General features: G+C 49.6%; 1 protein-coding gene across 4 annotated transcripts in view; it reads left to right on the top strand.

Moving 5' to 3' along the window:
* The window catches only part of ZMAT4 (zinc finger matrin-type 4), a 56,310-nt gene that overhangs the window by 25,800 nt on the left and 15,457 nt on the right, over positions 1-15,053 (top strand). For 3 of the 4 annotated variants that reach the window (XM_062621049.1, XM_062621048.1, XM_062621046.1), the window contains 2 exons: positions 6,359-6,448; positions 12,488-12,644. In XM_062621049.1, the coding sequence (XP_062477033.1) occupies positions 6,359-6,448; positions 12,488-12,644 (247 nt within the window). The remainder of the gene's footprint in view (positions 1-6,358; positions 6,449-12,487; positions 12,645-15,053) is intronic. The other variant, XM_062621047.1, reaches the window with a different exon arrangement.

The raw sequence follows: 15,053 nt of genomic DNA, 5'->3' as shown, positions 1-15,053 counted from the left end.
CCAGTGTAGATTAAATGGTACTTCACTAGGATCTGTGTTGCTACTCTGTTGTCAACACTAATGGCTAAACATCATTAGTTTTAATGTGCTCCCAGTGTCAAAATCTATTGCTAAATAGCAGCAAGAGCAGAGCAGATAAAGCCCTATGGTACAGCTCCATTGCACGGAATCTCTGTGCACAGTCCCATTTCTGGCTAAAAATAGCTGAAGTTCAAAGGTACTTTCAGAGCAGCGGTAAAACACAGCGGGGATGAGACCCTGGGGTAGCAGTAACGGGGAGGCACAGGGGATGTGACATTAAGCCTACATAGAATAAAGGCGATGAAGTGATGCTATTACCCAGGATGGGCCAAGCCGTTCCCGTTCCGCTCCCGGTGCACAGGAGGGCAATATCCCAGCTATTCCCTCTTGCTTCCTGTCAGCGTTTTCAACCTGCAGCCCGTGTTTGCATGTGGGTTCCAGGTGTTTGAAAGCAGAGTCTTTAGTGACGGTGTGTGTTGTGACAAAGCCGTCCCACGCGCCGTGCTCCCGGTGACTGGCGCTGACGTGTCTCAAAGTGATTTGTTTCAGACATACAAAGCTAGGATGGGAACAAGGGGCCGTGCTGCTGCTGCATGTGGAGGAGGCGTTGTGTTTGTGTTAACTCTTCTGCTTCCCGCTTGATAGCTCTGTCCCAGCAGCAAAGTTCATCCCCACCTCGGTGTTGGTACCCAAGAGCTGCGGAACCTCGCTGCAAGGGGTTGGCTTGCTTGTGCAAAGCCCATATGGGAGGTTCTCACCCTGCTTGCTCTGTTCCCTGCATCCCTTTTCCCTTGGGATGTTCACAGGGAGATGCACTGCCTTGGAACAATCAATGAATTCCAATAGAGAGGTAAATTCATGGTTGCATTGATCTCGGTGTAAGAGCCACCTGTATTAGAGATGAGAGGATGCTAAGTGAGATTCAGTGTGTCTGGGGAAGAGCAGAATCCCACAAACACCCGGTGCTGGGGGCATGCCCATAGGCACTGGGAATAGGGTACTGGGCCCTGCTGCTCCTGACACAGCCTGTGAAGAAGGTTATTTCCCTCTCTGCAGGGTACACAGCGGTGTGTAGGACAAGTGATGCTTTGAATACAGTCCAAACCAATATAGGAAGCGGTGAAGTTAAAGATCCCAGAGCTGAAATGGTGATTCCTGAGGCAGAAAATTCCTGCCTTGCTGTTCTGGAGCTGTGCAGGTATCTCATGCCTGGAGCTGCAGAGCTGAGCCTGGATCCGGGCTCGGATCCATCTGCATCAGCAGTTGTGAGTGGGCAGGGCTGTGTGTTATTCCAGCCCCAGTCCTACCTCACCTACATTTACCTGTGGTGCCATCTGTATGGGTACCAGTGCCATCCACCTGCTTTGCGATGGGGACTGTGCCAAGGGGACAAAACCAAAGGGGGCCTCTTATTTCCCTTGGACAAACATGGTTTAGAGAAACCCTTTTCTCAAGCACCTCCTGCACTGGCCGCCTGAGTCCCCTCCAGCTCTTTGGAGTTCGGTGTCAAGTGCAGAAGGAGGGTGGTGGATGAGAAAGGGTGCTCCTGAGCTCTCCAGGAGGAAGCACGTTTCATGTGGCCGCAGGAGCTAAGAGCTCGCACTGCAAAGGTGGGAATAGCAGATGGGATTCTTCTCTTGTGAAGGGGGCTGAAGCAACAGCGACATTTATCATTAATCCTGTTTATTGGAGCTTCTGAAGTCTTGATTTTTTTTTGCATTTTTCAAACTGCAATGCTCAAGATTTGATCTTGATCATTGGGGCCACACGGGACATCTCAGGATGCTGCCGGTGCCCTCGGTGAGGGAAGGGATCACAGAGAGACAATGATGTAGTGAACAGATCAGCAATAATTGCCTTTACAAGTGTGCAAACCGGATAAGCCTCTGTGTTGCTTTGAAGAGGGCAGACCGATGGGGTCGAAATCTCAGCTGTGTGCGATTGGGGATGAGGGGCACGTCTCCGGGTGCCCAGAAAAGGCAGGAGCAGGAGCAGACACCTCTTAAAAAATTAACTCACGGAGGAAAAAGGGGGAGCGGAGAGAAATGACCATAAATTATAAATGAGGCTTTGCAAACATCACAAAGGGAGGAGAAGGACATTGGCACCCAGCAGCGTCTGGAATAACAGACGGGAGCTTGTCTCCGCAGCGAGCAAGGGGGATCGCCACAATAGTGCGTGCTGCTCGTGTGGGTGGAAGAGGCAAAAGGAGAAGGCGTTTGCTGCAAATACTTCTGCCCTCTATTAAAACAAAAGCCGAGGATGTTATATCACAGAAGGAGGCATGAATTGGTGCCGTTCCAGCGGGAATTTGGGAGGTTTTTAGGCAGCGATTATGAAATCTGAAGTGTTGGGGTTTGAGGCGGCAGGGTCCGGTGATTTGCCTGTAATCGCTTGACAAGAGCTGGCGGCGGGTTCTGTGCCATCCGTGCTGATCCTCCGTGGGATGTGGGGAGTTTCTAGGAGGAAGGGGAGCGTGTGGAGCTGGAGCAGAGCCAGCTCCGGAGAGGGACTCGAGTCGTAGCTTCAGGAGGGGTGTGAGGTTCGTGTTCAGCACCAGGCTTAGAGAACCGGGTCTAAACCACACTAACTCTCTCTCTCTTGGTGAGATTACAAATAGGGCCAATAGAGATAATGAAGTTGGTGTAATCATGGGGCTGCATGTTTCATGGCAATTTAATTAAGAAGCTAAATACAAACCAGATCAACACAGTATACACTCAAAGGATTAAAACCCACCCCAGAATGTATTGCAAACGAAGAGAAACCACAGCCATTTGGGCTGCCATTCCAGTTCCTGTCCTCATCTCCCACCCATGCCTCTGCCTGCGCCCGGTGGGTCTCTGCTCTTTGACTGAAGAACAGGGCACAGAGGAGGGGGACAGCGAGGGTTAGGGCGGACCAGCTCAAAAGATGCTGGTGATAAAGGGCCCTATGGGGACTAGAGAACCTGCATCAGATGCAAGCACAGCGTGAGGAGAGCAGCAGCAGTGCTTGATTTGAAGCTGGCTGGAGGTAGAAGTCCCTCACAAGATGGTCGAGTGTTTCAGGCTGTCAGGTCAGCTTAAATCAGTGCTGCGAAGTGGGAGCACATCCTGGATGGGAGGCGGGGACGGAGCATCCCTGTCTGTGCTGCCCGACAAACCTACTGGGGACTTCTGGCCTTGTGAAGGGAGACGATCCCAACCTTCCCTGGGTAAATGCATGGAGAAGCTGTCAAGGAGCAAAACCTCCATGGTCAGGTTCGAGCGGGGCTGCTGCATCTGAGCCCAGCCTTGTCCATGGCTCCCAATGGTCCTGGCAGCTGCCGGCGCTGCCACAGAGACGGGATTGTCTCCTCTCGCCGCGCCAAGAGCACTGCGACGCTTGATTTATGCCAACCCAAATTGCATTTCACGGCTCTGCTTTGCCCTCTTGCTGCTTTAGGGTTGAATTGCCAGAACTGGGCTGCCTCCGCCACCATCCTCTGTGTTACGGTAGATTTAATAGGGATAGAAATGATCCATTTATTTACTTTTATTGATGAGACGTCTTACAGTAGCGCATGAGCTTCCAGTGCTGAAGTCTGTAGTTGCTATGTGAAAACAGGCTCTTTCTAAGCTTCCCTGCATAGAGAGGGTTGTTTAGAAAGCATGGAGTATTAAGGCAAACTTCTTGCCTTCTAAAGGGGCTGTTTCCAGACAATTCAAGTGAAAATGCCTGCGCTGTGGCACTCTCTAAAGCTACAGAAGAGATATTCACAGGCACAGAACTATCCTCTTAGTGCAAATTGTGTGGCTGTTGATGCACAGGCAGGTACATCCAAGGGCTGTGCTCTTGTTCCAGGCCGTGGATTTACAGATGGGTCAAGGTTTTGTCTTTGCTAAGGCTTGTCCATGCTGTAAGATGGATCCAAATGGGAGCTGGATGTGCCCTGCTCCCACTTTATCCCGGTTTCCTGTACATGGCTCTTCTGTTGGCTGGTTTTCCCCGTGTATCTGTGCTAACTCGGGGGCTGGTTGCTGATGGGGCTGTGCCACCCCTTCCTTGTGCCACTTGCCCTTCTCCTGCCTCTGAGCTGCAGGCTTTCACGTTGCTCTGCGGAGGGGAAGAGATAACCCGCAGGGCTGCTGCGAGCAGCGCGCCAGGAATCATCCCTGTGCTCTTGCCATGGTGTTAGGATGATAAATACACATGTAAATGTAGAAAATACCAGAGATAAAACGGGTGACAAATGGGCTGTGCTACCTCCGCTCCTCAAGAGGGAATGAGATGCTCACTCCACACTTGCAAAGGCCAGCGATGGTTTTAAGCTCTGCTTTTATAACCGTAGGATAATAAGGCTGCATAAGGAGCCGTGTAGTTTTAAATCATGGCACATGTAAGTTACTTCTTTACCTTGGTGTTCATAAATCCAATCAGGTGCATAAATAAAGGTGAGAGGTGTTTTACAGACGGCTGAAGCTTCACCGCCTTTTCCTGCTGACGTTGACATCGTTTACGGCCCAGCTGAGTGCCATGGAAAAGAACACTGCGCATTATTACAGCTCCAAATCTTGCTTCTCCATCTCCTCAGAAAAGCCCACAGAGTTTTTAGCCTCTGAATCCAGAGTGGGCATCGGGACATGCTGCATTAACTCACCCCAGGGAAGGATGGGTGAGGCTGGCTGCCTGCTCCAAGGGGTATCACAGGCAGGGAATGAAGCTGAAAAGCTCTGGCTGCATCTCTTTTAAGATGCATTTGACTCTCCTTCATCCACAGCTTGGTCTTTTAAGGTCTCCTCCATCCATAGCTTCTCCCATCCCTGCCCAAGGCTCCAGCCATCACCCACCTTCCTGCTCTCTCTGTGTGAAGCTGCATCACCCGAGCATCACTTTAGGCAGGAAGCAGGAGCTCCATCAACCTCCCAGGCTGACTCTGCACACCTATCCCTTGCCTTGCTGTTATCATCTACTTACACATCACTGCTAATGGCTGATAGCTGAAGCTTTGGGGTTTCCTGCTCTGACTGCATCAGGTCATGTTTACTAAAGTCAGGAAGACAAGGCAGGGAAAGGTGTTTGACATTGTTTATCTTGACTGGTTTTGCTCCATTAGAAGAAATTATTGCGTAGTCACATCTATGCAGACAAATATAGCTCTCTGCAAATTTAGCTCCCAGTTCACACCACAGGGGAAAAAAAATAATGTTCCAGAACATGCTAATGGTAATTTAATAGTTTATAATTGCAAATCTGTGATCTGAAATTATAATATTACAGGGCCATTGTGCTGTGAGGCAATCAGAAATGGAGATTCAGAGCAAACATTTGCATAAGAATAGCTGCTGTGCATGTCTGGGCTCTGGATGTGGGCATTGAGGAGGTGCAGTCTTTCCTCCCTCCTCACATCTACTGTTAAGAGCTGACTGTAACTTAGTGGTTTGAAGGTTCATGTCTGTGCCTCTGCAAGTGATGGGATTGCTTTGTCTGTCAGTGCTGGTGTGATCAGGACATCTCCATCACCCTTATCCATGGGTAAGCCCCATCTGTGCCTGAGGCAGCATGAAACCTGGTGTGTCCTTCATGGGAAGAGTCCTCTGTGCATCCCTCATCTCTTCCCGATCCCTCTGCAAGGTCCCTGACAACTTTCCTTTGGTATAAATACATCATCTGGAAGGGTTTTTACTGCTCAGCTTCCCTTAGGAATGCTTGAGAGAGGAGAAGGGGCTCTGGCTTGGGATCTACGTGGTCCTCACCCCTCTCTGCGCAGGAAAGCATTAGATTCCATAGTGCACAATTATCTGGTAATTTACTTGTGGAAGAAATTTCCTTCAAGTCTTTGGCACTGTCAGCTGGCTCATTTCCTACAGAGGGAGGTTTTATACCCCTTGTATATTCTGTTCTTCTGGAAGTGCAGGAACTGTGCACCTTGGTTTGTGTATGCGCATCTGGTCCCTCATGATGCCATCCTGTCTCTGCCCGAAGCTAAATAACCCCGATCTTTCCAGTCTCTCCCTCTATGGAAATGGCCTGATAACAAACGCTGCTCTTCTCCTGCTGCCTTTATTCCCACTGTATCTCCCAGGGGCTGCAGGCAGCGGGATGCAGCACAAAGGAGGATGGACCATTCCTCCTGCTAATGGCAGGTCTCAGAACCACTCCACAGCTCAGTTCAGCTCAATGGGGAGCCTCTGTGAGATGCAGATGTTCCTCACCTTGGCTTTTCTCCCCATTTTCTCCTCCCACGTTGAATGCATAGGTCAGGGGTGTGAAGTCTTGCTGCAGGTGGGTGTTGTATGCACAGCCACAGAGCCTCTTGCTCTTTGTAACTTGATTTTTCCCTTTTTCTTCTCTTTTCTTCTCTTTTCTTCTCCAGAGTCGGAAACACGCCAGCAAAGTTCGCCTCTATTACATGCTGCATCCCATAGATGGAGGCTGTCCAGCTAAAAAGCTCCGGTCAGAAAACGTGGGTATAATCAAAGTCCCTGTTTACCCAGCTGCTTTGTGAATCATTGACTTTGTGCTGCATCATTTTTTCTGTTACAGCCACAGGTACCCAGAGGTAACATTTAGATTAGCTGAAACGCTAAGTAACTGGAAAGGGGTTTTAATAAACCCTACAAGAAATATTATGTGCACCAGCAACAGTAATTGCAGTTTTAGTTACTCAGTTGTTCATAGAATCACGGCCTGGTTTGGGTTGGAAGGGACCAGTTCCAGCCAGGGACACCTTCCACTAGAGCAGGTTGCTCCAAGCCCCATCCAACCTGGTCTTGTTGTTGGGGTTTTCTGTTGTTTGGTTGTTGTTACTATGCTGGAGCAGAGGCAAGCCCCAGGGGCTTTGCATTGAGCTGATGCATTACAGGCATCAGCTCAATGTGCGCTTGAGTGGAGAGGGTCAGGAAGGAGAACAGGATTTGCTGGAGCAAATCCAGAGGAGGCCACGAGGATGCTCAAGGGCTGGAGCAGCTCCCGTATGGAGCCAGGCTGAGAACATTGGGGCTGGAGGAGAGAAGCTGCGTGGAGACCTCAGAGCAGCTTCCAGTGTGTGAAGGGGGCTACAAGGATGCTGGAGAGGGGCTCTGCATCAGGGACTGTAGGGATAGGACAAGGGGTGATGGGTTCAGACTGAAACAGGGGGAGTTCAGGTTGGAGATAAGGAAGAAGTTCTTTATGTGAGGGTGCTGAGGCACTGGAATGGGTTGCCCAGGGAAGCTGTGAATGCTCCATCCCTGGCAGTGTTCAAGGCCAGGTTGAACAGAGCCTTGGGTGACACGGTCTAGTGTGGGGCACCCCTGCCTGTGACAGGGGCTTGGAACTGGATGATCGCCAGGTCCTTTCTAACCCAAACCATTCTGTGATTCTACGATCTTTGGTTTGTCTCTCTTCTGCCTGATTTTCTCTGGGAGCTGATGGAAACGGACCCAAAAGGCCCCGTTACAAGGCTTGTGGTCAGTCTGCAGATACAGAAATTGGCAATTGGGTTCCTCGGTTGCGTTCAAATAAACAACTGAACGCAGGGAAATTGGACCAGCTCAGAGCCATTTGTCAGGCAATAAAAGGAGGCTAAATTTACAAGGGACTGATTCACAGTGAATTATTCATTCAGCTCTTTCCAATAGTCTGGGGTTGGTGAGCGCATTGTTGATGAGGTTCCCAGCAGATAGCATCCAAACCATTTCAGATGCACGGGAATGCGACTGTGGCTTAATGCTATCAACATTGAGGAAGATACCTTCTAATTAAAGGGAGAAGCATGCACGTTTTGCCAAGGGAATCTGAAAGCTCCTTCATGCAGTAATTAAAATTTTAGTGGAACTTTTATGTTGCACACAGGGTAATTTCAGCTGCAATCTACCCCTTAACAACAGAATCTCACAGTATTTTTATGGACTTATTAATTACAGGGTGTGAAAGGTGCGGTAGATGCGCACGTATAGACTTGGAACACGGTGCTCTAATGAGATTTATTACATCTAACAAGAAGCCACGGAGCTGCACGTCCACCTTAGCACAAGGATGTGGTGGACAGAGAACCAAAGAGCCCTCAAACGCATCAAAGCTGAACGACTCCATCTCCTTTGTGAAAGGCAACAGTGAGAAGCTGCTGCGGTTGTAAAATCAGTGCCAGAGGCTCAGAAACAGCATTTGCTGCCTGACCTTTCACTGAGGAAAAGGCTTGTTGCTGTTATTTGAGGACTATAAAAACACTCTTCATTCCCACAACACCCGTTATCCTTTCACAGTAAGGAGTAGGAGGCTTCTACAATTAGTCTTGCACTGGGTAACGACTCGGTTCTTGGGCTGTTCATTATGGGTTTGTTTGCTGGTGGGAGAAGGGAGAAACCTCACGTCTTTGGGGTGACCTTTGATTTTACATTTCCTCTTAGCATTTCAGCTGCAAATAAGCCCACAAGGTGCAGCCTATGTCAGGACCCAACTGAAATGAGGAGTCGTGTCCTCGAGTCCCAAGTGAATTGGTTTTAACCAGCCTTTTCTCGCTACCTTTAAAACCCAGAACCCCTAGTTACCACCAGGACAGACACAATGGATGTTTCTGATGTGCTGTGAAACATGGTTTTGGGGATGGGAGAAAAGCCTTCAAGTTTTTTCTAGCCCTGCTTGTACTAAAGGCGTTCAATGGCTTGAACCAGCATCATCTCTCTCTAAAAGGAAGGGGTTGGAATAGCAAGGATGGATTGTTTGGGGGAAGGGAGCAGGGTATTGGGTTGTGTCACTGAGGGTAATGCATGTGCTGCTGGAGGTGGTTAAGCCAAGAGCTGAGCCCCTCTTGGGCACACGTGGTGCTTTGGGAGGGTGAGCTTCAGTTCCCAATCAGAAGCAGGTTTTACAGCTTCGGGTGCAGAACTCGCTGCATGCTGCAGCTGAAACTGAGATGAGATGTCTGGGTTTAGGGCCAGCGTTCTCGCCATGTGTTTTGTACCCCATCAGAGGCCTCTGTCCCTGCTGCAGGGACCATAGGACACGTTTACCCTGTCAAACACAACGCTGGTTTAATTTATGGCTGGCTTGTCTTCAGAGAATGTAGGGTTCTCAGGGGCTCTGAGACACAGGGAGTGTTTCAGATTTAGATAACCATAAACCCGTACAGGCTCCAAAATGGAAGTGGTCTAAATTCCCTACCGAGTGCTACAGAAAATAGCTCTTTAACAGCACCACCACCTTCACAGCAGAAATTAACTCAAATTTAGCAGATACTTTGCAGGGCTGTGTTCCAGATTGGTGCGTTTCAAGGGTTTGGGTAATCTTTTCTCCTTGGTAAAACCTAGGAAATGAAGACGGCAGATTTGGGGAATCAAAAGCCTTACTTTTGTCGAGGATTGCTTAAGGAGCATCCAGCAAAGGACTGCAGCTGCCTGGTCCTGCGTGAGGATTATGCCTTTTAGCAGCTTGTTAACAGGCATTTGAATAGCTCAAGTTAATTCTGTTGGATGTATGAGACTTGCTTTGAAGTTTATGATATTACAAGAAGAAGCTCTATAAATCAGGGAGAGGGGGGAAGATGAGCACTGTCAGCATCGGGAAATAGGTGCTTGGTCTCTGGTGTGCCTCCTTGTGATCCAGATTGGAGCCATTTATCCCATCAGTGCTGCACCTCCACAAGGGTTAATGAGAAGGGGTCGTAAGCAGAAGATTGCCAAAACAAATGGTACCCCGTTGGCTGCTTTTATGCAGCATGGGGTTAGAGAGCTGCTTGTGTGGGCTTTATGGAAGCTAAATTGAGACGTTGGTGCCTATTTACTGCTGCTGCTTTAGACTGAGCTGGCGTGGGAGCAAGGGAAGAGTTGAGGGGAGCTGGATGAGAGCCACATGGGCGCAGAGCATCCCTGGGCAGCTCGGTTGTGGGTCGGCCGAGCCCTGTGCCCCAGCACAGACCTGCTGATGGATGTGATTTTACCAGCTGGCTGCACAATCCTGTCAGCACGGTGTCATTCAGCAGGTGACAAAAGACACGCGGATTGGGTTCCCCTGCCTCGTAAAACAGCCGCTGACAAATGAGAAGGCATAATTACCCTTCAGGATCCAGCATCCTGCTCTGCAGGGAGCTTGGGTGGTACAGGAGCCTTGGGTCAATGCTGAATCACACTCGAGCCCAAACATCTGCATCCTGCAGGCATTTGGGGTATGAAGAATGGCTGCTGTTGGTCTGCTGTGTTTCATACAGAGGTTGGGACTCTCAGAGTGAGAACTGGGGATGCCCCTGTCCTGCCAGCATGGCCAAATCCCCATCCAGGCTTCAAGACACCCACCCAGAGATTCGGATGGACTCGGGTGAGCTGCAAAGCAAACTGTGGATCATTGTGAACCCTGGGCTCTGCACAAGAGCTTTTGGAGGGTTTGAGGGGGTTTAGTGTCTTTTAATTCCATTTCTTAACTGCAGTCTATCTGGGACAGCAAGTTGTAAAGGGAAAAGTGCCACTGCAGAGCAGAGCTGGCAGAGGAAGGGCCCCTGGTGCATCCACGCCAAAGTGTATCAGCTTTTCAAACAAGGTCTGTTGGAGGCTCTTTCATATGTTACCACCGCGGTTGATCAATGAGTCTGGGAATTCTTTACTCTGCTCTTAACTTTCAAGTGACTTCCCTTTGAAGACGTAAAATATCTTGAGAGAAAGCTATTTAAAAGAAGTGCAAATTACACTCGGAACAGCACTAATCACCCCTTGAGATTTCTCCCTGAGGTTGAAGTTGATTTGCAGTTAACAACAGAAAAAGCCATGGAAATCGGGCCTTTTTCTAACTGGGCTTATTTTGGGAGAGAAAATGACCTCAAGTAGTGGGAGTTGAGGAGCTGGGCTCTTCCTTCTGTGTCTGAATCAGAGCACGACGTTTGTGAAAGCAAGATCGCGGCTCCTAAAGCAGTTAGTTTGCTGCTGTGACTGTACACAGCCGGTTGGAATATTTGCTTGCAAACAAAAGAGAGCCTACGGCTGTCTCCAGATGTCACTGAGGGAGTTTCGCTCTGCAGAGGGGCTGGATCTTACCCAGGGAATGAGAACTACCTGCCAGGAGCAGGTAATTTCCCTCCTTCAGGAAGGTCTTGCTCATTGTGCTCAGTGGCCAGCACAACGTATTGAGATCTCTGGAAAAGCAAACCCATCTCTCTGGCCCTAAACGTGATTCCCATTTCCTTTGTGGCACGGATTGAGTAATTAATTGTGACTAATGGTGTGAGCATCCTTCCCCCCCTGCTTTCTCGTTGTTTGCACCCTTGTGTACGTGGAAGCTGTTTGTTTGTAAGCTCTCGCTGGCAGCAGCAGGGATGTTTCGCTGACAGATGCTCAGCCCAGAGGCTGTCGATGGGCTCTCCTTGGCTGCTCAGCTCCTCCCTGCTGCCTGCATTCAGCCAAAACCCCCGTTGGAGCAGGGAGAAATCCCAGTGGATGCGTTTATGCTTGGGAAGTGGTGGTGGTGCTGGGAGGTGTTGAGATGCTCGGTGCCCTGGGTGAGACATGGGCCAGTGCTGGAAGGGGGTACAGGATGCTGGTGGGACAGGCAGCAACCCAGTTCCTGCTGCAGTGGGAACAGCTACAACCACTGCTCATGGGGTCTGCTTAGAGGGAAGGGTCTCAGCTCAGCCCTGCCGCTGGGCAGAGCAATGGTGGCTGTTTTCCTTACAAGAATAACCACAATGAAGGTTGGAGATGATGTCCTCATTGAATCGGGGTTTAACTGTACCGATACAGAAGCAATGATTTGTAGCTGTGAAGGATGGTCCTGACTTGTATCACTGCAGCAGCGAGGGCCTCTTGCTGGTACTCAAATACTGACTGGTGTCGTTTGTGACTTCTTAAAGGTTCCAGTCACCTCGTAGCTGACACCAAGGATCTCACAAGGGGGGTCCCCTTTGCACCAAGGTGTCTCATTGTGCAGATCCTCAAACAGGGCTATGGCTGCTTTGTGCAGCATCAGTTTCTGGGATGGGTTTTTTACTGTTGTGTGCGAAGTGCCTTGGACTTTAATGATTGTCTTTTTTGAGCTCAAAATGCATCTCTAGGAAAGGAGCAGAGCATAAATGTGGGCTTTAGGTGCTTTGGTCCTCTTTCATTTTGTGCAAACCCTGCAGCGAGTGTGTTTTCTTGTCTTTGGTGCATGCCACGAGGATGCTCTTGCCTTCAGGTTTGTTTTGTCAGCAGCTGGTAGTAAATGATTGCTGCGAGGGATGAACCTGGTTCCTCTGCAGGGGCCAGCAGACGGGCAGCCCAGGCTGGAACAGACACTTGGTAAGGGCTGGAGGCAGGCAGGATGCGATGGATTGAGCCTCATGGATGTGAGATGAGCTCCTGCACCTGGTGAGAGCAGAAGCACTGAGTCAAAGGCAGTGCTGGGGCCAGGCAGAAGCGAGTCCAGGGGAGATAAGGAAGGGAAACCCTTTGTAAACCACGGCCTTGGCATAACAACGTGGATTCCTCTCTCTTCTTTCTCCATGCTTGTGCTCGCTGGGTTTATGCACCTCTTTTTTGTCTGTGTGTTTGTCTCCACGCAGGGCAGTGACGGTGACTCGGTGGATAAGAACAAATGCTGCACGCTATGTAACATGTCCTTTACCTCGGCCGTGGTGGCTGAATCGCATTACCAGGGGAAAATCCATGCCAAAAGGTTAAAACTGCTGCTGGGTGAGCAACCAGCACTAAAGGGCACAGGTAGGTGCAGGGGGGTCCAGGGTGGGCTCGCTGTGCAGCATCAGCACGGCAGCACACGGGTAGCGGGTGATGACCGCGGGCAGAAGCAGCTCCTCCTTTGTGTCGCTGTCATAACAACCTCTAAGGATCACCGATGCTCATTACTTGTCTGCTTTGTTCACGTAGATGAGTGGTTCATCAGCCAGGGCTGGCCTTTGTGCGAGAGCCCTATCTCTGGCTCCATGCTCCTGGAACCTTTTGCTCGGTGGCAGACAATGTCTCCTCTGGGCACAAATAACTGAGCCTCACTTTAATTATCAGAAGTTATTCTGCAGCTCAGCTAAGATGTTTAATAAGCCTTTCGTGTTCCTGTACAGAACAGTGCCATTTGCTTTCACCTTAGAGGGAAATCTAGGCTTTAAAACCTGTTGGATTGATTGTCTTTTGATTCTTGCCCAGATGAGGATTCATGCTTTCCTCCACGGTGATTCCAGTAATGCAAACCTATTAACTTTCACATTTAAAAAGCCAAATGTTGGAATTGGGTAATTTAACCATCTTGTTGTTTGCTTAACCAGAAAGTCTCTGCAAACCACTCATACACACTGAAACGAAACTTCCCCAGTGGTTCTGGGGTTAGAGGATACTTGAACAAAGTGTTCTTTGTGCTGCCCAAGCAGGATAACTGGGCTGTGGTCCTGCAGACAGATATGCTCCAGTGTTACTACCAGTGGCACTTCCTTTAGAATCTATACCTTGTCCTGTAGCCTTTAGAACAGAGTATAGATTTAGCTTTGCATCCTTCCTAACATGAGTGCGCATACCCTAGATGTGATTAAATCACAGCAGTGCTCCGAACCCCATCCCTTGTGTACAGCCCTCCAGTGCAGGTGGTTTCCTCCTCCATCACAAAACCTGGGCTTTCTGCTTCAATCCAGACCAGTTTCTGAGCGTGCTGGATTTCAGGGAATAGTCCATGGACCTATTCCCATGTAAGTCAATGGTTCAGATTCAGCTACCAGCAGGGAAAGAGTCGCTGTTTCCTCCTGGTTGCAGGCAGGACCCCACGGGTCGGAGGGAGCTGGAGCAGTGCAGAGGCAGTCGGACAACCCATGGGCAGTGGTTCTCCATGTGGATTTAGTGTTTAAATCATCTGGATGAGCCTCACAAAGGCTCCAAGTGAGCTGCGCCGCGTGCTCCCGCAGTAATGGGCTCTTGAGCAGCGGCAATCACTAGGAAAGAGTAACTCAAGGACTCATCAGCTCTCCCAGACACTTGATCTGGAAGATGAAGCTGAGCTGCAGGAATGCATTAATAAGCACCTTCTGGCTCTTGAGTGCTTCTCGCAGATGTGCCCTTTGGACACTGCCTTTTTCTGGGCTTTGTTCAGAGTCGCCCAGTAGTTTTCCACAGGGATTTTGTCCCAGTCCTTCATGGCTGGCACTGGGGAGCTTCCAGTCTCTTGGACTGGCTCTGGTGCTCCTGAGTCCTGGACATGTGTCTGTGACAGCGGTGTGGCCAGGCTGTACAGGGTTTGAGTGGTTTCTGTGCTGCTTTCGATGGGAAAATTCATTATCCAGCCATTTTTCTTCCCTGGAATGCTACTCCAGAGGCTCTCATATATCGCCCTGATTGCTGGAAGGCCTGTTTAAGGTTTAGATGCCAGCTTTGAGACCTGGGTGATGGAGGTTGACGTGCTGGTGGTGGAGCGCTCGTTGCTCTGGCTGCTGTAGTTAAAGGGCTATTGGGTGCAGTTGTTCTGGAGCCCCTTTGCTGGTGCTGGAGCTGCAGGGCAGGGACATGGCACTTTGGGATGAGTCATGGTTTCTTCTGCCTTTGGTTTGCAGAAACGATATAGAAGTAGCATTAATCTGCTGAGAAACGAGCTGCTAACCTGCAGCAATCCGGAGATGCTGACAATCACTGATGTATTCCAGCCCCTCCTGATGTTCCAGGGACCTGAAAGCTGAGCCTGGTGACCAGTGGGTGCTGGTGGTGCAGGAGGCCGTGTAATGGGTTAGCACCTTCAAAAGGGATCAAGCTGCTGTTCTCATCATGACACCGTAATCCTTCAGGTGGTTGAATGGGTTGAATGTTTTATGTGGTGTTGCCCTGCACTCTTAAGAGTAAAATCTGTTTTAACTTTCATGTGTGATCAAAACAAGTGAGAAAAGCTCTCTACAAATATTAGAGCTCTCATCATCTTTTAATTAAAAAGAAAAAGGAAGCTGAAAATGTTTTCCCACCTCCCCGAGTGCTCTTGTTAGGGATGAGATTAAACGCAGTCAATCTGAAAAGGGATTTTAGTGGCAATAGGCAAGTAAATGGGTAGTAAGTGCCAGATTGCAATGCCTGATTTTCTGCCTTGCACAGAAAGGTATTCTGCCGCCTTGAACTGCTGCTTTGTGGGTTGGTGGGTCTGCGTGTAAA

Source organism: Pezoporus occidentalis, unplaced genomic scaffold, assembly GCF_034315485.1.
Source record: "Pezoporus occidentalis ecotype Australia unplaced genomic scaffold, CSIRO_AGI_Poc_V1 ctg226, whole genome shotgun sequence".
Classification (NCBI taxonomy): domain Eukaryota; kingdom Metazoa; phylum Chordata; class Aves; order Psittaciformes; family Psittacidae; genus Pezoporus; species Pezoporus occidentalis.
Note: the sequence above shows the minus strand (reverse complement) of the source record. Positions and strands in the feature narration are given on the sequence as shown.